Source organism: Abrus precatorius, unplaced genomic scaffold (assembly GCF_003935025.1).
Source record: "Abrus precatorius isolate BTA unplaced genomic scaffold, Abrus_2018 Scaffold2, whole genome shotgun sequence".
In the NCBI taxonomy this organism is placed as follows: domain Eukaryota; kingdom Viridiplantae; phylum Streptophyta; class Magnoliopsida; order Fabales; family Fabaceae; genus Abrus; species Abrus precatorius.
Window position 1 is genome coordinate 23610758 of NW_020874362.1, and position 25934 is coordinate 23636691.

Sequence of the window (25934 nt, forward strand, 5' to 3'; positions counted from 1 at the left end):
TTAAATTGATACTTGATATGAATAAATTTTACATCTCTCTCTCTCTCACACACACACATATAATAAATTAAAAAGAAAAAGACAATTACATTATTTTTAATAAATTTTAATTAATAACTAAAAATATAATAAAAAATATATTAAAAACTATATTACTAGCTGAAAACAAAATTCCCATAAATTTTCGTCTAATACTAAAAAAGGTTAAAAAAGTCGTAAGGGATTGAACGACAATTATTTGTCTCCGGCGGTGCAATGCTGCGTGTGCACTGCTTTAACAACAACGCGCTGAAAATATTCAACTGCGAAACGCGAAGCTCCAAAACGAAACGTTTCGTTTCACCAAACTTGAAGAAAAACAGAGAGACGTCATCGTACTCATCTTCACAAAAATTTACTCACAATTAATCCCAATCCATTTGTTGCCTTCCAAAATCAAATTTCATCGTTAACCTATTATTCATTCTAATTCCACGCCATGATTCATCAAACCCCAATTATCTCTGTAAAATAATACATCATTTAATTTTCGATGCCAATCGATGCTTCAACCTCATCGATCTCGCGTTTTTCTATAACCTGAGGTGTTTTGGAATCTGGGTTCGAAGAAAGTAACGATTTTGGGTTGTGGGTATCGGGATTGGGATTCGAAGGGAAAAATGAGTAACCAGAAGAAGAGGAATTTTCAGATAGAGGCGTTTAAGCACCGCGTGGTGATGGATCCGAAATACGCCGACAAGACATGGAAGATTCTAGAACATGCAATTCACGAGATTTACAACCACAACGCTAGTGGTCTCAGTTTCGAAGAGCTTTACAGGTTCTTCTCTTTCCCTCGTTTTTTTTTACCCTGTTGTTTTCCGTTAATTTGGTTTTTCTTCGTTGTTTTGGGAAAAGTTGTTTAGCTGCTATTAATTGATGTATGTTATCTTGATCTTAATATGGTTAGGATTTCATTTGGTGATTAGGAATGTGCATTTTTTGTTTTTAAATAAAAGGATTGTTCAAATTAGAGCAAGAAAGCGAGTTCTATTGTTTTTCTGGTTTGATTTTCATGGGTTGTTTGTTGTTAGGTTAAGGTGTTGTCTATTGCTTGTGCATGTCCACATTTGGAACGGTTATTGAGTTTGTGATGGAATTGTATAATTTAAAGTACTGTACCCATGTGTCTGAGAAAGTCGATTTGCTGCTCAATTTTTTGGTGTTGGGGATCAGCTGCTGTACATGACTATGATGTTGCAATTGGTTGCTTTCATTGCTTGATTTGATTTGTGTTACATAGCCATTACATAGTTATTAATCTTGAATAGTGACGTATAGCTGCTACTGCCAAAAACTCTATGGCTGTATGTGGATGGCTGCTATTCTGATGGTTTTAGTAGACGTTATATATTTTTTAGGTGCTTCTTGTATACCCTCTTTAAATAATTATTCTACGTGTGAGAGAGCACAGTAAAAATTACCTATTGTTTTATTATATATTATAGAAGCTCAAAATTTTTAAAAAGAAAAAAAAAGCTACTCAAAATTCACGATATAGTCATAATTAGCAATAAAAAGACATAACTGCAAGGTATGAGGTTTGAGTTCGATATTGGAAAAATGAGGTTCTAATGTGAGGTTTATAAGGCGGCCTTTCAACTACAATGGCTTACTTTTGTGGTTTGATTCTCTTGAGGTTCTTACCTCTTTTCTTGATGTTTCGTGATGGCATTATTCTATAATTAGTAATTTTAGTGGGCTTAATATTGTTGGTTAAATGTGGTGAGCTGGCACCACTCTTTTTCATTTAACAGAAAGTTAGTGCTATGTACAGGTGGCTTGTTTTTCGGTTTCTTGTTAGTATTTCAAATCATAGCATATATGGTGTGCAAAAGTGACTTTTAGGTAATGAGAATATTCACCAATCATCTATCTTAATTTCTTAGTGTTTTCTCTCTCTGTGATCATTGGAAGGTTATTCTATTTTGATTTTCCCTGTTCACTAAGTTGGGTACAACAGAATTAATTAAAGTTCACTGCATCCAAATATTCCTATCACAATTGGTATCAGATTTCGATCCTTGATATGTTTCCATGCTGATGAAACAAGATCCCAATCAAGCATCCAAGAGGTGGAACACACTTTGACTCGGAAGATCAATGACTCAATTGCTGCAATGCAGGGCAAGATAGATAAGCTTAATGCTTGTTTAGCTGAAATTAAAACCTTGCTCACTGCTACACACATTAGTTCATCCACTGGTGACCACTCCAAGAGCCACCAGGAGGCACATCATTTTGAGCAATCTGCCAATCAGCAAACGTCTCTTGGGCCACACTCTGGCCAAACTAATTCATATCACCAGAACTTATATGCTACACACATTGCTAAGATTGAGTTTCGCCGGTTTGACAGCACTAGACTCAAGGAATGGTTATACAAATGTGAGCAATTCTTCTCTCAACAACACCCCCTCAGAGTCCAAGGTCCGACTAGCTTCCATGCATTTGGATGGTAGTGCGCTGCAATGGCATCTCAATTATATGAGGTCCAAATTTAACATCTACCCTAGGTGGCCTGAGTACATTTCAGATATTACATTGCGATTTGGTGCTGTTTATGAAGATCCATTGTCTACTCTAATTCACGTCAAATAAGTGGGACAAGTGCACGATTATATTGAAGCGTTTAAATTAGCTCTAATCCAAATGACCATACCCCCAGAACGTTCTTTAAGCATTTTCTTGGCTGGCTTAGAACATAAAACATTGATGCATGTCAGGATGTTTAACCCCACCACCGTTGCTCATGCATCAAATCTGGCTAGACTCCACAAAGCATGCCAACCCATCTCCAAACACTACCCTAACCCACCTTCCTTCTCCACCCAATCATTAGGAACTAAATCCAGTCCAACCACATCTAAACCACCTATATTACCCAACCCCATCACCAACCTTGTGACAAAACCCATCCTAAACAAACCACCTTGTTCCTACAATGTTGCTGAAATGGCTGATAGGAGAGTTAAAGGTTTATGCATGTTCTGTGATGAAGTCTTTTTACTCTTGGCCATCAACTCAAACACAAGAGAGCTCAATTGTAATTGAGCTTGATGATGATGATGCTGACGAGGTTGACCAAGAGATTGTAGTTGACAAAGACCCTGAGACGGCGGCTGTTCAAGCATCCACCGATACCCCTCAATTATTCATGAATGCTTTATCTGGGGCCTCGACCTATCAAACATTGCAGATCACGGGATTATATAATCGGAAACCACTTCATATTCTCATCGATAGTGGAAGCACTCATAATTTTGTAGATTTGGAGTTAGCCAAAAAAATGGGGTGCAAACTAGAGCCTATCACTCCTTTGTCTGTGATAGTAGCTAATGAGACAAGGATTGATGCTTAATTTGTGTGCAAGGATTTTCAATGGCTCCTTCGACAGATCTCATTTAAATATGAGGTTATGGTCCTACCATTAGGGTGTTGTGATTTGGTGTTGGGCATCCAATGGCTTTTCTACTTTGTGACCCATTATATGGGATTTTAATGAATTTTTTGTTGGGGGAAAAAGATTTGTATTAGGAGGTGCCACCTCCTCCGCTGTTAAGCTCATTAATAATAAGACATTAAGTCAAGCCGTGCAACAAAGTGCTCAATTATGCTTTTTGCATCTTGGTTTTGCAGAGGATTTTTTGGAGATTCCAACTTGTCTCAGCTTTTCCACATAGAGTACCCCACCATTATCGAATCAAGTTGTTTCTCTTCTTGAGGAGTTTCAAGACATCTTTTTCAAAGCCTACCCAGCTGCCTCCGCCTCAAGGCATTTTTTATTATGGGATACCCTTGAAGGAAGGGTCTATTCCTTTCAATCAACGACCTTATAGACATTTCGTACTCCAAAACACTAAAATTGACGTATTTGGGAAGGAAATGTTGGATCAAGGCATCATTCGCTATAGTAATAGCCCTTATGTCTCACTTGTTATTCTTGTATGCAAAAAAGATGGGTCTCGGAGACTATTTGTTGATTATAGAAAGTTGAATGTGCAAACAGTGAAAGATAGGTTTCCTATACCATTAATTGAGGATTTAATGGATGAATTGGGTGGTTCAGCCATCTACTTCAAACTTGATTTGAGATTCGATTATCACCAAGTTCGGTTAGCGAAAGGAGAAGAGTTTAAAATAGCATTCTGGACATTTTGAGTATCTTGTGATGCCATTTGGACTCCCGAATGCTCCAACGTCTTTCCAATCCCACATGAATGTTATTTTTCAAGAGTTTTTATGTAAGTTTGTGATTATTTTCTTTGATGACATTTTGGTCTACAGTCTTACATTAGAAGCCCATATCCCTCACCTCAAAGCAGTGTTCCTTATCCTTCGAAAGCATCAACTATTCCTCAAAAAGAGCAAGTGTTCTTTTGCAGCAGACAGAGTTGAATATTTGGGTCACTTTATATCTAAATGCGGTGTCTCTACTGACCCCTCCAAAATGGTGCACAGTGGTCTCAACCTTCCAATTTGAAGCAATTACAGGGATTTCTTAGTTTAGTAGGGTATTATAGACTTTTTATGAAAGATTTTGGCAAGATTGCTCGCCCGTTTAACTGACATGTTAAAAGAGAATAACTTCAATTGGTCTACAGTGTCCCTTGAGGCATTTAGGATGCTAAAACATGCTTTAACATCTGCTTCTGTACTCGCACTCCCTGCTTTTTTTCAGCATTTTGCAGTGGAGACTGACTCGCAGAATAGGCATCTGTTGGCTTATATCAGTAAGGCATTAGGACCAAGACAACAAGCCTTGCCTGTATACGAGAGAGAATTGTTGGATGTTATTTATGCTGTGTAGAAGTAGGGTGCATATTTGTCCCACAATCATTTTACAATAAAGACAGACCAGAAAAGTCTCAAATATTTACTTAAACAACGACTGCACACCCCTTTCCAACAGGTTTAGGTAACTAAATTAATGGGAGTTGACTTTGACATACAGTACAAAGAAGGGAGTGCTAATGTCACAGTTGATGCTTTATCAAGAAGACCAAATGCTGAGTTGTTATCAATTATCTTCAGTAAAATGGAACTAGGATTATTTGATAAAATTAAAGACTCATGGATGGCTGATCCTAAGTTGCAGCAGTTGATTGAAGAGCTACAACATCAATCTAATAAGCATCCTAAGTTTTCAAGGTACAAGGGTGAGTTGCATAGAAGAAGAAAACTGGTGGTGGGGGACATAATTGATCTCAAGATGCAGATTCTTCAGTGACTGCATAATTCCTGTATTGGTGGCCATTCAAGTAGGGATGCCATGCCTACATGAGTTAAATCCTTGTTTTACTAGAAGGGCATGACAAAAGATATACATCACCATGTGCGAACTTGCGATGTTTGTCAAAGATGCAAACCAGACTTGGCAGCAACTACTGGACTTTTGCAACCTTTGCCCATTCCCAATTGGATTTGGGAAGATGTTAATATGGATTTTATAGAGGGATTACCACCTTCTTATGGCAAGCAGGTTATTTTTGTCGTAGTTGATAGACTAAGCAAGAGTGCTCATTTCCTTGTATTGCCACATCCTTACACTGCCTCTGATGTGGCTCAGGTGTATCTTAATAATATTTTCAAACTCCATGGTCTTTCTAATACCATCACTAGTATCAAGGATCCTATTTTTTAAGCAAGTTCTAGAAGGAGTTATTCTAACTTCAAGGAGTGGCCTTGAACAAGTCAACTGCATATCACCCACAATCAGATGGGCAAACTAAAGTTGTCAACAAATGTTTAGAGACTTACTTAAGATGCATGTATTTGAATAAACTTTCGTCTTGGTATAAGTGGCTACCTTTGGTTGAATGGTGGTATAACACCAACTACAAAGGTTCCCAGAGGCTATTCTTGAGCGAAAAATGGTGAAAAGAGGTAGAGTGGCTACCACTAAGGTTCTTGTCAAATGGCATGGATTACCATCTGAGCACGCAACTTGGAAGTTTTACTATGACTTATTGCAGAAGTAGCCTGCTTTTAATCCTTAAGGACAAGGACAATCTTTAAGAAGGGGTATTGTGTTGGCATTATTCTATAATTAGTAATTTTAGTGGGCTTAATATTGTTGGTTAAATGTGGTGAGCTGGCACCACACTTTTTATGTAACAGAGAGTTAGTGCTATGTACAGGTGGCTTGTTTTTCGGTTTCTTGTTAGTATTTCAAATCATAGCATATATGGTGTGCAAAAGTGACTTTTGAGTAATGAGAATTTTCACCAATCATCTTTCTTAATTTCTTAGTGTTTTCTCTCTCTGTGATCATCAAAAGGTTATTCTATTTTGATTTTCCCTATGCACTAAGTTGGGTACAACGGAATTAATTAAAGTTCCCTGCACCCAGATATTCCTGTCACATGTTTCTTTAAGCCTTTTTCTTTTCTTTCAATCAAATCTTTCTCCCTACCATCTTCTCTCCCCTTTTCTCCTCTCTCTAGATTTTCCTCTTAAAAAAACTAAGTTTTCATGGGCCTTTGTCCATAACAGAGAGAGCATTTAAAAATTTATAATGTTGCCCATGGAGCTTTCTGTTTTCTATTTTGAGTTTTTTCTCCCAGTGAAACATTCTGTGGGTGCAGAACACTCCATGGTCAAACTGCAGAGCTTAGTGTTTTATTACCTCCTGATTTCCTTCTTTCAGAAAACTGTGGGTGTGCAATATTGCATGTGGCAACCAAAAAAGCTTACTAGTTCATCCTTTTTGGGATATCATTGCTTACAAAAATTTCCATGACTCTTCTAAGCTTGGTTCTTCACATTTGGAGCCTCTCTAAAGCTGAATTTTCACCTACAAGTGCACACAAAACTCAAGAAATATTAATCTATACTAAAAGAGACATAAATGACATGCTAGACATTACCAAAAGCATGAAAATACATGAAAAACTATATGTAAATGGTATGTGATTTGCTCATGCATCACTTGCCTTGATTAAAGTACGTACTGAACTAATAGATTATTTTTGACATATAAGATGAATTTGGTTGTAAATTTTCCTTCTGGGCATGCACTCATCAAGAGGGAAAACCTTGGCATAATGGTATGATGCACCCTTGTGACCTAGAGGTCACAGATTCAGATAATGATAAACAGCCTCTTTGCTAGTAGGGGTAAGCCTGCATGAATCTGCCCTCACTAGACCTGACTAGTCAGAATCTTGTGCACTAGGTTACCCTGTACATGTACAGATTAAAAGATCTTTTGCTTATTTTTCTTTCCATATTTGGTAAAACATACCCTATGTTTCTAATTTTGCTCTTTTTATTTCTGTGTGGATTTAGAAATGCATATAATATGGTGCTTCACAAATTTGGTGAGAAGCTTTACTCTGGGCTGGTTGCAACCATGACTGCACATCTCAAAGATATAGCTCAATCTGTTGAAGCTGCTCAAGGAGGGTCTTTTCTAGAAGAGCTGAACCGGAAATGGAATGATCATAACAAGGCATTACAAATGATTCGAGACATACTAATGTACATGGATAGGACTTACATCCCAAGCACCCAGAAGACTCCTGTTCATGAACTCGGGCTGAACCTGTGGAGAGAAAATGTCATTTATTCCAGCCAGATCAGGACACGGCTATTGAATACGCTTCTGGAATTAGTACAAAGTGAACGCACTGGTGAAGTTATTGATAGAGGGATTATGAGAAATATAACAAAAATGCTGATGGATTTAGGTCCTTCTGTTTATGGACAAGAATTTGAGGCTCCTTTTCTTCAAGTTTCAGCTGAGTTCTACAGGGTAGAATCCCAGAAATTCATTGAGTGTTGTGATTGTGGTGATTATCTGAAGAAAGCTGAGAGGCGTCTGAATGAGGAAATGGATAGAGTGAGCCATTACTTGGATCCCAGGACTGAAAAGAAGATTACTAATGTAGTGGAGAAAGAGATGATTGAAAATCACATGCTTAGATTAATCCATATGGAGAATTCTGGCTTGGTGCATATGCTTTGTGATGACAAATATGAAGATTTGGGTAGAATGTATAACTTGTTCCGTCGTGTTACTGATGGTCTTTCAAAAATACGAGAAGTGATGACTTCACACATGCGAGAATCAGGTAAACAGCTTGTTACTGATCCTGAAAGGTTGAAGGATCCAGTTGAATTTGTGCAAAGGCTCTTAGACGAGAAAGATAAATATGACAAGATTATAAACTTGGCATTTAACAATGACAAATCTTTCCAGAACGCTTTGAATTCCTCATTTGAATATTTCATCAACTTGAATCCTCGTTCTCCAGAGTTCATTTCACTATTTGTAGATGATAAACTCCGGAAAGGTCTAAAAGGGGTTAGTGAGGATGATGTTGAGATTACTCTTGACAAGGTGATGATGCTATTCCGATACCTGCAAGAGAAAGATGTTTTTGAGAAGTATTATAAACAGCATCTAGCAAAGCGGCTGTTGTCTGGAAAAACAGTTTCTGATGATGCAGAGAGGAGTCTCATAGTTAAGCTTAAGACAGAATGTGGTTACCAATTTACATCTAAATTAGAGGGAATGTTTACAGACATGAAAACCTCTCAGGACACAATGCAGGGCTTTTATGCCTGCCATCCTGAACTAAGTGACGGCCCTACGCTCACTGTCCAGGTTCTTACAACAGGGTCTTGGCCAACTCAGTCTAGTGTCACATGTAACTTGCCGGCAGAAATGTCTGCACTGTGCGAGAAGTTTCGGTCATTTTACCTTGGCACCCATACTGGCAGGAGATTGTCCTGGCAAACTAACATGGGCACAGCAGACTTAAAAGCAACCTTTGGGAAGGGTCAGAAGCATGAGTTAAATGTTTCTTCTTACCAAATGTGTGTTCTCATGCTGTTTAACAATGCTGATAGACTTAGCTACAAGGAGATTGAGCAAGCAACCGAGATTCCTGCTTTGGATCTTAAGAGATGCCTGCAGTCATTGGCTTTAGTCAAGGGAAGAAATGTTCTTAGAAAAGAACCTATGGGTAAAGACATTGGTGAGGATGATGTTTTCTTTGTTAATGACAAGTTCAGTAGCAAACTGTACAAGGTAAAAATAGGAACAGTGGTTGCACAAAAGGAATCTGAACCTGAAAAACAGGAAACCCGACAAAGAGTGGAGGAGGACAGGAAGCCGCAAATTGAAGCAGCAGTAGTGAGAATCATGAAATCGAGGAAGCAACTCGATCATAACAATCTTATAGCTGAGGTCACGAAGCAGTTGCAATCACGTTTCCTAGCAAATCCAACAGAGGTAAAGAAACGGATTGAGTCTCTCATTGAGAGGGACTTTTTGGAGAGGGATGATAGTGACAGAAGATTGTATCGATACCTTGCCTAGAATTGGTAAACTTGTTTGTTTCAGTGATCATGGTGTATCTCATGAACCAGGTGATAAATTACCTTCACATAGCTCCATTGATTTTATTGTATATTAATTTGTTTTCCAATTCGTTGTGATGTTTCACCTTGTTATGTTACGGCATGTTTTTCTTGAATGCCATTAAGGTAATTGTTACCGTACACCTTCAGCTACCTGAATCTGTTACTTGCAAAAATACGGGTTAGTTTGTTTTCATTTCATGATGACTCCGTGTTTGTGTGCCGCTAAATCAGGAAAAAGATTCCAAAATTTATTAAGGAATAAATAAAGGAAAAGAGTATAATGTAATATCTAGGGCATGGAGGACAGGTTTGTCTTCTCAATTTCATCATTTGTGGCTAATTTGCAAACGGTGCAGGAAAAAACAGTTAAGTTTTCAGTCAGGGGGCATTTGAAAAAGTTTGACTTTCCATTAGAGCTTTTTAGCTAATCAAAAGTAGCTCAACAAATTTTTTTAAACTTGTTTTATTAAGTTTCATGGTAAAAATTGTGGCATATGTCATCATGGAATTGGATTTTGTTGAATTAATGTTTAATTAAACTGTTTATCCAAATCCATTGTGTTAAGCATTTGGTTTGAATAGTGAAATCATAATTTCTTATTAACTAACGAGATGTCACAGACCACATTGGCTCCTAGTTAATTGCTTTGTTTCAACTCCTAATACACACAATAGATCACAAAATGTAGTATCAGGAATCCAAAATATTCCAAAAGCTTAATCCGCAATATTTCTCTCGGCTTAAGCAATCCCGTCAATTCATAAAGCTGATGAAATGTAGTATCACTAATCCAGAGTAATACAAATAGGTCCTAATAATTAATGCAAACTGGACAGTAGTAACTAATAAGTTCCATAACAAGAGCACTATTTCCTGACAACTACATCACTGAAGCTGATCAAATGAAAAATCTCTGCCACTGTTTCAGTTGAAAGATGCTATAACTTGAATTATTTTTCAGAAGTAGCGCAAGAAATTTAACAGAAACAGAGTACAACGGAAAACAGACATAAGAAGAGTACCACACGGGACAATGACTGTTTCAGAGAACAATTTAAAAGAAGAGTAGCAACAAAAAAAAGAGTACAACAGAGAACTGGCATAAGTAATGTGAAATAGATTAGCAAGATTGTACGGTGTTTAAATGGTGTCAGCATCAATGATTACATATTTTTACTTTCCACCCAATGATAAGGCTTTGGTTGTTTTTAATTTTTTATTGTTGTATTAATGATTAAATTTTAAGCATGAAGCACGAGACGATGTGACTGCCAAGCAACATTAAGAAGGAAAGGACAATAATTTTGTAGGCTTAGTTTATTTGTGTTAGAGATCGTCCCTTGAAGGTGTATAGGAGTAGGAAGGGATCAGTTGTAGGGGAGCAGAACCCAAAAGCCCAAGAGACAATTGGATAGTTTTCACCTAAAAACCGTTACAACTTAGGACATTATAAATAGAAAAAATAAAGATAATCAGGGGATCTTGTTTTTTTTGTAAAAAGTAACCTTAAGAGTAGAATGAGAACTACTCGAATAATTCTCAGAACATTAGTGCATGTATTCTGTTGTTTCAGAAATTTAATAATATTGCATTCTTTCTGTACTATCAATTTGCAAATTTAATTGCTCAAGAGATATAAATTCAGGCAATTTAATTGATATAGGCAATTCCTTCCTCGGCAATGGCCTTGAAATCAGCAATCTCACTCACATTCTTCTCCTTAGTCTTGTTAGCACTAGCAAATGGTTCTAGTGCTGGCAAAATTGCAATCTACTGGTGCCAGAATGGTAATGAGGCTTTTGCTATAGGGAACTATGATTATGTGATCATATATCCTTAATGGGTATGGCACTGCCAAACAAGGCAATAGAATGTACGTAACTGCAGCTCCTCTGGTATCCCTGCCACTAAGATATTCTTGGTGCTACCAGCTTGCCCTGACGCAGCAAGAAGTGACTTCATTCCTGCTTTCGATCTTACTTCCAATGTGCTTCCACTCATTAAGGATTCTGCTAAATGTAGGGCTGTTATGCTGTGGTGTAGCTTTCATGATGCTCAAAGTGGATATAGCTGAAGAGCCATGTTTAATATTCAAACTCATCCTTCACCAGTATGTAGCTTGTAGGGAAAAGCTCCACCAAAGTGAGCTTATTTGTGAAGTGAAAAAGGTCAAAAGTTATTTACCTTTTGATCTTTATGGGTTTAATCCTATGTGTATTTTAAATTAAATAAATGATAAATAATACTATACTTTACAAACACACTTTAAAATAATCTTATTCATAATTTGTGATAAACAAATTCACTTTAAAATACTCTTACTCATAATTTGTAATATATACTTATATATCGCTAAATATTCAAATATTTATGTTAAGAAATAACACACGTTTAGTTTAAATTTTGATAATATAATTTTATTTTTTTTTATGAGATATACGTGGTATGAAGAATGTTAGCAACACATTTTTAAATACATTTTCTTTAACATACTCTTAATTATTAATTAAAATTTATTAAAAATTAAAAAAAATATAAGAAAAAAATATTAATTAAAGAGTAAAAAAAATAAGACCTATATAATTTTTATAGTTTTTAATAAATTTGAACTAATAGTAAAAATATGTTACAAAGAATATATTAACATTATTCTACTTAGTATATATATAAAGTACACGATCATGAACCCATCAAAATTAATTATAGAAAAAGGTACATGGCTTTATGTAACTATCGGAATTAAGTGCCATTATTAGGTATGCCCTGTAAACTTGATAGATCATTTTTATTTTTCTTGTTTTCCAAAAAGAGAATTTTATAATGATTAGGCTATTCTCCCCTTTCTCTCAATTTCCATTTTTGTTTTCCTACCTAATCAAACTCGTTCATCTTTCTGAAATGTGAGACGTAAATCTGTTATTTTTTCTTATTATAATAGATGTTTTCACAAAAATTTACAGATATTTCATTCTATTTGTATTTTAGGTTTTATATAACTTTGCCATGCTTCTCCAATGAATGGTAATTCATACTTCATAACAGAGAATTCCTATTAGCTCATTAAAGCTAGCTGTGAAATGGATCTGAAGAGCTTTTCAGGCAACAGCTAAAAGCACAGAATAAAACAAAGCAATTTTTTATTTTTTGGCATGGGGACACGTTACAGAAACAAAATTTCTCTTCAACAAAAATCTTAATAAAATGAAAGGCAATTTACAGTTTTTATGACCTGCCACTAGCCAATACCCTCTTTGACTTGGGAGGGGAAGGAGGACCTGTTACATGTTTACACAAACAGAAAAGAAAAACTATTCTTACATGTTAGCAAAATCACCTCATCCTTCATACTAAAATGAAACATGAGGAAGCTGAACAAACTAAAACCTTGATCAACTTTCCCTAAGAACTTCCACTGAACCCCACAGTGGAGTGAAAACCTTGGCCACAAAAATGCACCTCAATCACGCTTTAACCGTGGTCACGCAAAGAATAAAATTCCATTGTGCTGCAAGTAATTGAATTTGGATTTGTCTCTCTTTGGTCCAGCTTAAAACATACATGAACGTTGAGACTAGTCAAGCTGGAAGGGATGTCAATTATGATGACCTGTGCCTGTAGCGTGCATCCCTTCACATATGAGCTTGAATAAGAAAGAAGACCAAGAGTGGGCGTGGTGGGAAGGTACAAAATAAACTGAAAATTGGAAAGGTTAAGTTTCACTCTGTGGTCATGGTAGGGGTGGAAAATGAAGTTACATCCCACTTTTTAACTCATTTAATATCGATTTCCCCACAGATTCTCAATTTACAGAATTGATGAGATAGTTCCTCAAGTCTTATCAACTAGAGGAAGCTAATTCATCAAAGAAGACAGTTAGCACGATAGCATATAAAGAAAAAGAGAATGACATTCTTATGATACTTGAAACAATCAAAATGAAGGTCAACTCGAAAGAAAAGGCACCTTAAAGAGCCAGAACTGATCAAGTATTCTCTGGCGGAGATGAAACTGCCCTGTGTCGGAATAGCTTCACTAATGCTCTGCGTTCACAATCCTGCATAGATTGATGATGAACACACTTTATCAGTTGCTCTGACATGATTAGACAAAAAACTTTCATCTATATAAAAATAAATTGTTTTAATTAATGAGAGGAAGGAGAGGAAGAACCCTGTCTGCGTCACTGAATTAAGATGACAGAACAATACGACCATTAGGTATGCCAGACTCCGAAAACCTAAGTGACTTGCAGAGGCTTGAAATTTAAAGGATCAAGGAGTTTTAGGCAGTAAAATTTTTTATAAATTTCCAAAATTTATTTTTATTCAGAGTGAAAGAAGTTTGCAAGTAGCAGTCGAACAGGATATCATTGTCCAATTCGAACGAATAATAGGCCTTTGTCAAGATTAATTCCTCTCATTCATGAGAAAAAGAGAATATTCTCTCTCTCTCTCTGTGTGTGTATTTGCTTGTGTGATGAGAGAGGGAGAGAAAAGCAAATCTTGACCATACAACTCGGTATAGATTATCAAGATTTACAGGTAAACATCATATGACCACTTATAAATGTCAAATGACTTTATGATGTAATCTTGACTATTCATGTGAGATTCAATGGTCTAATTTTGCTCCTCTGAGTCATGTAAAATTTAAAAATAGCCCCCTCGCTTTATATGGAAACACTGTATGTGTGCATGTGTATATACAAATTGTGTAGAAATTCACCTTGAACATATATAGCTGAAATGGTCTCTCTGGATTCATTCTCCGGAGTTTCAAGTAAGTATAAGCAAAGCTTAGTTGATCACGAGATGTAAATCGATCAACTTCATTGAACCAAAGACAAGAAAATAAATTTGACATTGGTGTATGTGCCCTGATTATCAAGGAACCCTCGGGAACATCTGCAAGGCGAAAGAATCAATTGTTGGAATTTTATTATGCACAAGCAGACCCAACAAAAATTCCACAATGAAGAAAGATGCAAAGGAGACGCACAACTTGGAAGAGGATTATTTGGGTTTGATGGGTCAAACTTGGGGAGGCCATCAGATTGGTAAAAGTTAAACTGTTCGTCAATTGCTGTATGGTTGTATTTATTTAAGCGCTTATTTTGGAGAACCTCCTCCCAGACATTGTGGCGATCATAGTGATTTGAAATGGCATATTCTGCCTTCCTTCGCCACAAAAAATATTCAATGATCAGCATAGGGTCAGAGTTGAGTCGCATCTTGCTGTCAAGCCAAATTGAATACCTACCAAGCAATGATTTTTAAACAACATTAAAGGAGGAATAAAAGGATAGAAATTTTGGAAGCTAGAACAGTTTGCTAGAACTACCTAGAATTTGGGAAGAGACGGTGTGATAAAAATTTTGGCACCTTGCCAGTTCTCCGCATGTCTTCATATGGCAAGTTTTTTACAATAACTATTTTCCATAGGCCAATGTACCCTCTCTCATCAGGACTGTTTCCTTCTGATGAAAGTTTGGAGAGTGTTACATCATCCATGAACATAACAAAACAAACATTGCTCTTTGAATATGTACTGATCTGCATTGCAGCAAAGAAACATATATAATATTTTCTAAATTATTAACATATGGTTTGTAAAGCAGACATAATGCATTAACAATTAATAGAAATACCATAATCATATAATTCAGGTTGATATATTTAAGTTCCAGTGTCCACTACTACATAGCATAAAATATAGTATATGTGATAAAACCAACAAATATTGTAGAAATATTTATTTCAAGGAAAGGTCATACTGATAATACCAATAAACAAATACATGATTAAATATCACCATGAACAATGTCAGCAATATTCTTAGAAAACCAAATCTAGCATATCACAAAAGTTTTGATGTATCAGAATGACAAATTTGTGGAATGAACTTTCATTTGAGAGAAAACCAAGTGTCTGCATTTCGACAAGTTTCTTGTCTCCTATTAGTTTTGTTATTATTTTGTACTGCTCCATTGTTTATTACTTTTCAAAGTAACACAGATCGTTGGATTCAATTTCTTCTGTATACATATTACTCTTCAGCCTCCAATATTTAAAATTTGAATCACTCAATTAAACTAACATAATGATTTTTCGGTGTCATTTCAGATGTTGTTGATATCAAACAGAACCTTGACTTAAGACTTTGTTTTTATTATGGTTAACATACCAAAAAGCAAAAAAACATTTTAAAAGAATTTGCAGAATTACCAGTCGACTTGTAGGCCTCCGGAGAAAATCAGAGCTTCCAAAAATGCAAGAAGAAACTGCAATCTTACAGCTGAACATGTATGTCTTATCTTTTTCATTTATATCAAATCCAGTGCTTGGATATCCTGGTGGCCCCTTGACAAAACCACAATTGAGTGTCTGGTTTTTTGCATAAAATGAATTTTCTCTTTCCTCTAGAGTCTGATGTCCTCCAAATCGAGGTTCAAATAAATCAATTTTGGATGTTTTTTCTTCATGGTCAACGTACTTTAGAGAGAACCATGTAAAGTTCATATAATTTTTGGGTTCAACAAGGCCATCTACTGATTCCCGAAATCCAACTTCACACGGAAAATCTGAAGGATTGAAATTCAAGGAAAATATTGGAGGCAAAGAATCTAGTTAATTGTAGAGTCAGCAAAGTGAGGAACATATTAATCCAAACAATTATGATAGATCACAAACGATGTTGGTTTAGTCAATAAAATTCAAGCATTAGCAAGGGATTGGTAACCATGAAGTTATAAATCCCCACAGGTTTGTTCTTTTTCATTTAGTAAGAACATACTCTCTTAACACATTCTTAGTCATTGACTACAATTTATTAAAAACTACAGAAGTATGAGACAAAATCATTAAATTAAACGTGAGATCACATGAATTTTGTAGTTTTCAAAAAAATTTAACCAATAACTAAGTGTATTAGAAAAAGTGTGATGCTAATATTTACCTTTCATTTAATACTGAAAATAACAATCGCATTAGAGATTTAAAAATAATCAGCATTTGGATAAGTAATCACCATTTGCAAAATGCTAATTATCATAATGCCATAGCAACAATGACCAAATGCATAATCATGTTTTGCCAGTAGAGATGGAAATAGGTTAGGTCAGGCTAGGCTTTACTCTAAACAGGCTTAGCCTGTAACATAATTATTAAGCTTGAGCCTAGCCTGTTACCTATTAAAAGCTTTATTTTACGCCTAACCTGACCTGAAACCTGTTAACAAAGCCTGTTACAAAAAAAAAATTAATATTAATAAAAAATATAAATATTTTATTATCAAATTAGTTTATATATTTTTTTAATTTTTATCTATGTTTTTAATAATTATTAAATAATTATAATAATATTTATATAATTTTATAAATAATTTTTTAAAATATTATTTAAGTATTAATTATAAATATTTTATATTAATAAAATTTATATTTATCTTTTTCTTGATATATTTTTAAAAATTATATAAATATTAAATATTTTAGTTTTATTTTAGAAACATATTTTTTTTGTTTAAAGACATCTTATATTCAACAAATAAAGTTATAGTAAATATATAAAATTAATAAACAAAAATAACATTCACATAATTTGTTGAAACAATAAAAAGAAAATTATTATGTTTTAAAAAATAAATAAATTTAAATTTAATGCAATATATATATATATATATATATAATGACAATAATAATAACTATTAAATTAAAAAAAATAATGACAAAATATTTAATTTTATTTGTTTCATTAATTTGATATTTGAAATATATAAACAAACATAAAATAAACAAAATTATAACATTAATGTAATATAAAAAATATTATTGATACAATAAATTAAAATATATACTTATATATTACATATAAATTGATAAATTAACTAATAATTTAATTAAAACACATGAAAATTACAAAAATATATATTATTATATAATCTATTTATAATTATATTGTTTGTTATATGGTCTGATTATATATATATATATATATATTATAATAAATTTGTATTTTATTTTCTTATCATTTTTTATAAATTTTTTCTTTTGAATAAAATATAATTTATATTTAAACAATTTTTATTTATTATAAATATAAAAATTTATAATATACTATATTAATATAATATTCGAATATTAATAATAATATAATTAAAAATATGAAAATTTATTTAAAAAAATATTAATATTTTATTTTTAAATTTAATTTGTTTATTCTTTTTCAACTTATTTAAATATAACAAATATAATAATTTATAATTAAATAAATTTAATTTTTAAACACGTATAATCATGTATAAATATTTTTAGTTCCAAATATAATATAATTTTTATTTATTATAAATAAAAAATTGTGATATAATATATTAATATAAAAATTAAATATTAATACTAATAAAATTAAGAATATAAAAAATAAATTAATATAATATTATTATTTTATTTTTAAATATTAATTTTTTTAATTTTAATTGTATTTTAATCTTATTTGAAAACTTTGCTGCTCTTCAACTTGTTCAAACAAATATAATAATTTATCTTATATTTATATTTAAAGTAACTATAGATAATAATAAAATAAAAATAAAAAATAAGTGTGATTGCAGTTTTGACACAAAAATATGTAATTGTGTTAGATTTGTAATTTATTGTGATGTAATTAATACAATCAATAAAAAAAATTATTATAAACTTTATACAAATAAAATTGCTTAAAAAAAGATAAAAAAATAAAATAAAATTTGTATAAATATTAAAAATTTATAATGATTATTGTTATTGAATAATAATAATAAAAATATAATTATTTTATTATCAAATTAGTTTACATATATTCAAATTTTTATTTGTATTATTGATAATTATTAAATAATTATAATAATTTTTATACAATTTTATAAATAATTTTTAAAATATTATTTGAACATTAATTATAAATATTTTCATATTATAAAATATTTTTATTTTTATTTTTTTCAGTTTAATATTATAAAATTATTAAATTATTACATATTTTAATTATTTTTTATGATAATTATATTTTGTTTGTATAAAGACATTTTATATTTAATACATAAAATCACAGTAAATATATAAAATTAATAACAAAAAATAACACTTACAAAATTTATTGAATCAACTAAAAAATTTATTATATTTTAAAAAATAAATAAATATCACTATTATAAAAATTATAAATAAAAAATATTTATATTATAAAATTCATAGATGCAGAAAAATAATATATAAATATAAAAAAATTATTAAAATTTATATTTAAATTAAAATAACTTATATTTTTAAATTTTTATCTTAATTAAAAAATATGTGATAAAATTTAATATAAAATAACAATAATAATAACTATAAAATTAAAAAAAATAATTACAAAATATTAATTTTATTTGTTTCATTAATTTATTATTTTAAATTAACAAATAAACGTAAAATTAACTACATTATAACATTAATATAATATAAAAAATATTACTGATACAATAAATTAAAATATATTTATATATTATATATAAATTAATAAATTAACTAATAATTTAATTAAAATACGTGTAAGTTACAAAAATATATATTATTATATAATTTATTTATAATTATATTATTTATATTATTTGCTACATAGTCTGATTATATATATATATATATATATATATATTATAATAAATTTTTTATTTTCTTTTGTTGTTATTTTTTTATAAATTTTTATTTTCAAATAAAATATAATTCAAATTTAAACAATTTCTATATATTATAAATAAAAAGAGTTATAATATAATATATTAATATAATAATTAAATTAATAATAATAAAATTAAGAATATAAAAAATATGTTAATATAATTTTATTATTTTATTTTTAAATTTTATTTTGTTTAGTTTTAATTACCTCTTATTTCTGTTTAAAAACTTAATTATTTTTTAAATTATTTAAATATAATAATTTATTATTAAAATAATTTATTATTTAAAAAGTGTAATCATGTATAAATATTTTTAATTTTTAATAAAATATAATTTCTGTTTATTATAATTATAAATAAATAAAATTATAACATAATATATTAATTTAATAATAACAGAATTAAGAATATAAAAAATATATTATTAAGTAACTATTATTTAAATATATTTTGACAGCTTTATTTTTAAATTATATATATATATATATATTTTATACAAACTGGTCTGTCAGGCTTAACAGACTTTATAAATAGCTCAAGACTGACTTATTTATTTAAACAGACTTTAAAAAAAGTCTAAACCTGGTTTGTTTATTAAAAAGTCAGGCTTAAACCAGACCAAGCCACAGGCTCCTGTCAGGCGACCTGACCTGTTTTCATCCCTATTTATCAGCAAAACAAAAATAACTCCTATAACACAAATTATTTTGCTTGATGCTAACAAAACCATATTTGTCATTATCCTAGAAATGCTCTGGTAGGGTCAGATCCAATCAAACTACCTATTTATTCTAAGAGGCTTAGGAATTAAAATTAAATCTATAATGTGAGTTATTGGAGTATGAAGTTATGTGTTCAGAATGTAATGGGAAGTTACTGGAGTAGATAGTTACTTATTTAGAATATAATGTGTAATTTCTGGGTAAAAGACAGTTATGAGTTATGACAATATTTTTCTTCTCTTGGACAGAGATTGTGCTCTGTAGGAGTTTCGAAAACTCTAGGATAGCAACATTAATTGCTGTATTTCTCTGTTTTTTACATTTCCTATTAATAATTAACAGTGTTCTATCAATAGGTCCAACCTGCCGGATCAAATAAGGGAAGGAATTTCTTTGAAGCCAGCAAAGTTTTCTGGTATAATATCTTGAGTTTCTAACAGAATTGAATAATTCAAAGAGAGGGTTGAAGGAATGGATGCTCACATGGCTTTAATGGATGAAAGGATGGTTCTACTAGAAGAAAATTTAGAAAAACTCTTGGCTGAAATGCAGAAATTGTTAGGCAAAAGGTTATTGGAGGAAAATAAGAATTTTAATAACAATGAAGAAGGCTTTGTCATAAAATGGGTCAAGATCAAATTTTTAATGGTCTTGAAGAATATTGTATGGCGGTTAAAAAGGTAGAACTTCCCTCCTTAGCTGGTGATGATCCTATGGGGTGGATTACAAGGCTGAAACCTACTTTGAAGTTTAATATATCAGAGGAAGTGAAGATTAAACTAGCTAAATTAAGTATGGAGGGGATTACTATATATTAGTCCAATTGGTGGAGAGCAACTGAAGAAATTTTAAGCTTGGAGAAATTCAAGAAGGCTTTAATGATTCGGTTTGGAGGAATGCTGTTTGAGAACGCCCACCAAGAGTTATCTGAATTGAAGCAAGGAGGAAGTGTTGAATAATATATTGAAGCCTTTGAATTCCTTTCTGCACAAGTAAATAAACTACCAGAGGAGTAGTACTTGGGGTATTTTATGAGTGGGCAGCAACCAGAGATCAAGCAGAGTTCATACTTTCTGGCCAAAGCCTAGATTGCAGACTATGCAATTAGCGAGAGATTTGGAGGCAGAAAGGACTGCACTGTCTATAGGAGCAAATACTTGGCAATCCAAATTTGGAGTTCCTACTGGTGCAACCAGGTTCTCAAAATTAAGCAGTGGAATGCGTGGATGGGAGGCTAGTTCTGTAACTGCCAATAGCAAGCCAAATGTGAGATGGAATTCTTGGTCAACCACAATGTACGTGGGCTGAAGTCACAATACCCAGAATCAAACTGTAGGTCATCCTCTTCTTTGGTTTCTACAAGGAAGAAAATTGCAAGAGAGGTGCAAAATTCTGGAGTAAAAAATAGAGGCCTGAGACATCTTACATATTAAGACTTGATGGACAAAAGGCTAGGGATTTATGTTTTAAATGAGGAAATTTTCACCCTTTGCATCAATGTGCAAATAAAGATTTGAGATGGTAATATTGGGTGAAAATGAAGCATTAAATGAGGAAGGTGAGATAATTGCTCTTGAAGTTGATGAGCAATATGATGAAGCAGTTGGAGTGTCAAGTTTTGGGGCTGTTTGGAGCACATCATGAAGGTTTGAATGAAGTAAAAACAATGAAGATGGCGGGAATACTAAATGGAGTGCCTATGGTGGTCTTGATAGACAGTGGGGCCAGCCACAACTTCATTAACATAGTGGTAGCTTGACTAGCTTCAACCTTGGAACTTGAAGTAGATAAAACAAGCAGCAAGAGGTTGGGTGATGGACATCGAGTGGCCACTAAAGGGAAGTGTACAGGGTTGAGGATGAAATTGGAAAGTATGGATGTTACATGAGTGCTTATATTTTAGATTTGGGAGCGATGGATGTGATTTTAGGGGTGGTGTGGCTTGAAACATTAGGCAAAGTTCTAGTTGATTGGAAAGAAATGACTATAACTTTCCATCAAGGAGCACAAATGCTACAAATGCAAGGAGAAATTGGCAAAAAGAAATTTGTACAATGGGAACCAGAAACTTTTAAGTGTTTTGGGAAATTCAATGCATATGACCACCTTTTGTGGAATAAGCATTCAATCAACTTATACCATTTAACTAGAGAACATGACTGGATGAAGTGTTATGCAGAAAAGAAGAGAAAAGATCATCAATTTGCAGTGGGAGATTGGGTTTCTTTTAAGCTTCGGCAGCATAAACAACAATTAGTGGCAAACCAAATCAACCAAAAGCTAGCATCACATTTTTATGGTCCCTTTCAATTTTTGGTTCCTATTTCGCAGAACCTGAATAGCCCCCTGATCTGATTATTCAACCAGTGGATTAGGTGCAGCCAGAACGGATCTTAGAGAGCCAGTTGGTGACAAATAAAGGCAAATAGATCAAGCAGTATTTGGTACAATGACAAGGTCTTGCAACAGAGCATGCTACATGGGAAGATCAATCTGTTATGCAGCAACAATTTCCTAATTGCTGCCTTGAGGATGAGGCTGATCTTCAGGAGAGGGGTGATGGTAGGGTCACAGATCTAATCAAACCACCTCTGTTATAGGTTTATTCTAGAAGGCATAGGAATTAAAATAAAACCTGTCATATGATGATTATTGGAATAGGTAGTTATGTATTCAGAATTGTAATGTGCAGTCATTGGAGTAGGCAGTTACATATTAAGAATATAATGTGTAATTTCTGGGTAAAAAACAGTTATGATAATATTTTTCTTCCCTTGGACAGATATCGTGCTCTGTAGAAGTTTCGAAAGCTCTGGGACTGCAACATTAATTGTTGTATTTCTGTGTTTTGTTACATTTCCTGTCAATTAATTAACAGTGTTCTATCATGCTCCAGTATCTGTTCGACAGCTTTTTATTGGTCTTGTTTAATCTTCTGGTTAGATGCTCATTTTTCATTTCATAAACATGCAAGTCCAGTGTCCAATGTTTCGGAATTTCTTTCATTATTGCTTTCTCCTAAAAGGGGTTTATCAATAAACATTCATTTTAGAAAAAAGAGGGTGGAGATGAAGGCATGAAGCACATAACTGAAGGTGAAGTTAGTGTTCAAATTCATAAAACATAATTTTAATGATAAAAGAGGTGCAAGGTATAGACTCTTACGCTTTCGGCGCTTGCCTTTAGGTGCCTTTCCAACTTCAGCTACCATAATATTTTCTTGCAGGTTGCGTTCTTCTTGTAGATTGTGCGGATTTGAGAACCTAGATTCCATTTTAGCTGTAACCAATCCATTGCCAAGAAATACGAGAAGTGAAATTCAGCAAGTAGGATTTTTCTGACACACGTCATACAGTGGGAAACTATTTGTATATAACCATACAAAAATATCATGAGAAACCGCCCATATCTCTAGCCTCACCTTGAAAAAACATTTTAAGGCCATACACTGTTAAAGAAATCGAAAGGAATGCCGTGATAAGGAAAATCAAGCGTGAAAGTCTCTGCTTGGTAATCCGACCAAACCTTCTACCACGACGTAAAACTCTAGAGCCATGATCACTTTTTCTAAAAGAACTGAAAACTGCATCAATGATGCCTCTTCTCTCGGTGAACAATTCACCATTGTTTCTGTAAAGAGCCATTCCAGAGCATGTCCCAAGATTCAGACACAGACCAGTTCATCTGCAAAAAGATATTTAGTTTTCAGCTTCCAAGTTGCATCGAAAAGGAGACTAGCAAACAATAAACCACCCATGTCACCAACCGATGATCTTATGCAAACTAAACTCAAAACGCAAATTCATGTGTGCTTAAATGGTTACACATATAAATGTTGATGCAAGCATTATGACAGCCTTCAATTCAAATCAATAATTGCCATAGGGAAGAAAGTAGATGCAGATTATAAAATCACCATTACAATGAGTGATCCTATAAAACAAAACATGAAAATATCAAGCTAAAACATTGTCAACAATCCTTCTAGCGGCACCAAGCACATGAATGAAAGTGAAAGCATTCACAGATAAACGTCACTACATCATAGCAAAAGCAAATAAAAAACGAAACTAATGGACAAAAAAATCCCATTTATTGTGGAAAACATTACTCGAAACTTCTCGATGACCCTGCACTAATAATTGGATTATCTATTGAAATTGTAAAAATTCGAGGGTAAGACGTCATTGAGAACAAAGAAAGAACCATAGCAAATAACTAAAGAAACAGACCACATTCCCTCCCTCGCAATAACAGAAAAACACAAAAACAAAAAGAGAAAATGGAAATTTCAAGCTCTAAATGAGAAATGATAAGATGGGTACGCCATAACTTACAGGGATTAACGAGAACAACAATGCAGAACATGGAAAATCTTCCCAAAATGAGATCTTTCTGGAAGGAACAAAATTCAAACACTGAGATAATCGTTAAAAATGGATCCTTTAGGCAATTGGAGAGGAAGAATGAACATAATATTGGTTGAAGCCGAGGATCTATCGCGAGTGATGCAGCGGCGGAGCATAAAAGCACGTGGGGTGGGTGTTGTGGTGTGGCGTTATGAATGAAATATCACGATCCGCACTTTGGTTACGGCAAAGTTTGCATTTTTCGTTTTCCGCAGTTGGTGTGTGTCTTTTAGAAGAGCTTTCTTTTTCTGACACCGACAGTGTAAAGCAGCGTCTTTTGTGGGTTCGTGAGTGAGGGTCGTCGGTGATGCTTCTTCAATCTATGTATGGTATGTTCTTATGCAATACGATTATGCTTTTTCTGATTTTCTGTTCAGTTCAACGTTGCGTTTATTTAATTAATACTCAGTGTTTAACCCACGATAGCTTTTAATTAGCTGATATTGTGCTGTTGGTTGTAGGTAGTAGGTACCCCCTGCCCCACGCCTAAAATTCACTTTTCTCCAAAATCAGTAATTCAATTATCGTTTATATACGAATTCATTTTCAAAACCGAACCGCTCCTTCAACCAATAAAAATGAATAGGTAATAATTAAATATAAATATTTTAATATATTAATATAGTTAATTAAAATTAATATTATAAAATAATATTTTCAGTTAATATTAAAATTTTTTATTACATATTAATAATAAAAATCATATTTTATTGAACTGTGTTCATATTTTTGTATTAAATATAGTTTAATATTCAAGTTATAGTAAATATATTATATTAAAATATTCAAAAAAACTTATAATAGTTTTATCTGTCTCTTATAAGAACAGAATACATGTGATTTATATATATTTGTCTCATATTCAAATCTTTATGTATGGAAAAAAAAATTTCAGTAATAAATTCACTTATCATATCTAATTATATATTTAAATCATTTATTGTATTTTATCTATTGTAATAATTGAATTGATTTCAACAAAAATAATTCCTTGTTACTAAGCATTTCTAAAAAAAATAATATTTAATAATAGTCAAAGATATTAAAAATTTACTTTATTTAATGATTTTTAAACATTAAATTTTATCAATTCAATTTATATTAAAGAAATTACGATGATAAAAATATAATTTAAAAATTAGTTAAGATTATATTAAATAAATTGTTTTAATATATAATATATTTTTTAAGTATAAATAAACATCAACAATAAAATTGTACAACTATAAATGTTTAATTTATAAAAAAATTAATAGACATTATTAAAACATATAGAAAATTATTAAATAGAATAAATATGTTAAAGTAATTGAATTTTTGTCTACAAAATATAAATAGATTTAATTAACTTTTTAAATATAATTTTACTTCAAATTTTAAATGATAAAAGAAAAGGTATATATATATATATATATAGTTGTAAGAATAAATGTATATAAAAACTAAGATATCGAAGATGAAAATAATTATAAATTCAATCAAAACATAACAATGACGAATTAATAATGTGACAAATAGTTGAATTATTGGACAACTAAAATGTTAAAACTATAATTCTACTCTAGACTTTTATATATCATAAATATATAGAATGACATTAAAAGATTAGAGTAATATAAAATAGGTATATTTTTGCGTAATATTAGTTAATCACAATATTAATTAAATGTTAATATATTTTTTATTTAATTTTAC

At 32.1% G+C, this 25934-nt stretch overlaps 2 protein-coding genes across 6 annotated transcripts; one reads left to right on the top strand and one right to left on the bottom strand.

Annotated features, from left to right (window-relative positions):
* Positions 1-225: 225 nt before the first annotated feature.
* Positions 226-10573, top strand: LOC113857729 (cullin-3A). The gene is made up of 2 exons (XM_027489892.1): positions 226-820; positions 7330-10573. Exons 1-2 carry the CDS (start codon positions 660-662, stop codon positions 9365-9367), a joined length of 2199 nt encoding a protein of 732 aa, XP_027345693.1. The 5' UTR covers positions 226-659; the 3' UTR covers positions 9368-10573.
* A 628-nt stretch (positions 10574-11201) lies between these two features.
* LOC113858472 lies at positions 11202-24586 on the bottom strand. 5 transcript variants are annotated; one of them, XM_027491142.1, is made up of 9 exons: positions 24168-24586; positions 23252-23514; positions 22996-23109; positions 15637-15992; positions 14753-14964; positions 14411-14667; positions 14138-14316; positions 13376-13466; positions 11202-11559 (listed from the first exon to the last, which is right to left on the bottom strand). In XM_027491142.1, the coding sequence occupies exons 2-8, from the start codon at positions 23472-23474 to the stop codon at positions 13395-13397; spliced, it is 1413 nt and encodes a 470-aa protein (XP_027346943.1). In that variant the 5' UTR covers positions 23475-23514; positions 24168-24586; the 3' UTR covers positions 11202-11559; positions 13376-13394. The 5 variants fall into 5 exon arrangements, with proteins under 5 accessions (XP_027346943.1, XP_027346942.1, XP_027346944.1 ...); XM_027491141.1 differs by lacking the exon at positions 11202-11559 and adding an exon at positions 12645-13039; XM_027491143.1 differs by lacking the exon at positions 11202-11559 and adding an exon at positions 13203-13264.
* Between the last annotated feature and the right edge of the window lie 1348 nt (positions 24587-25934).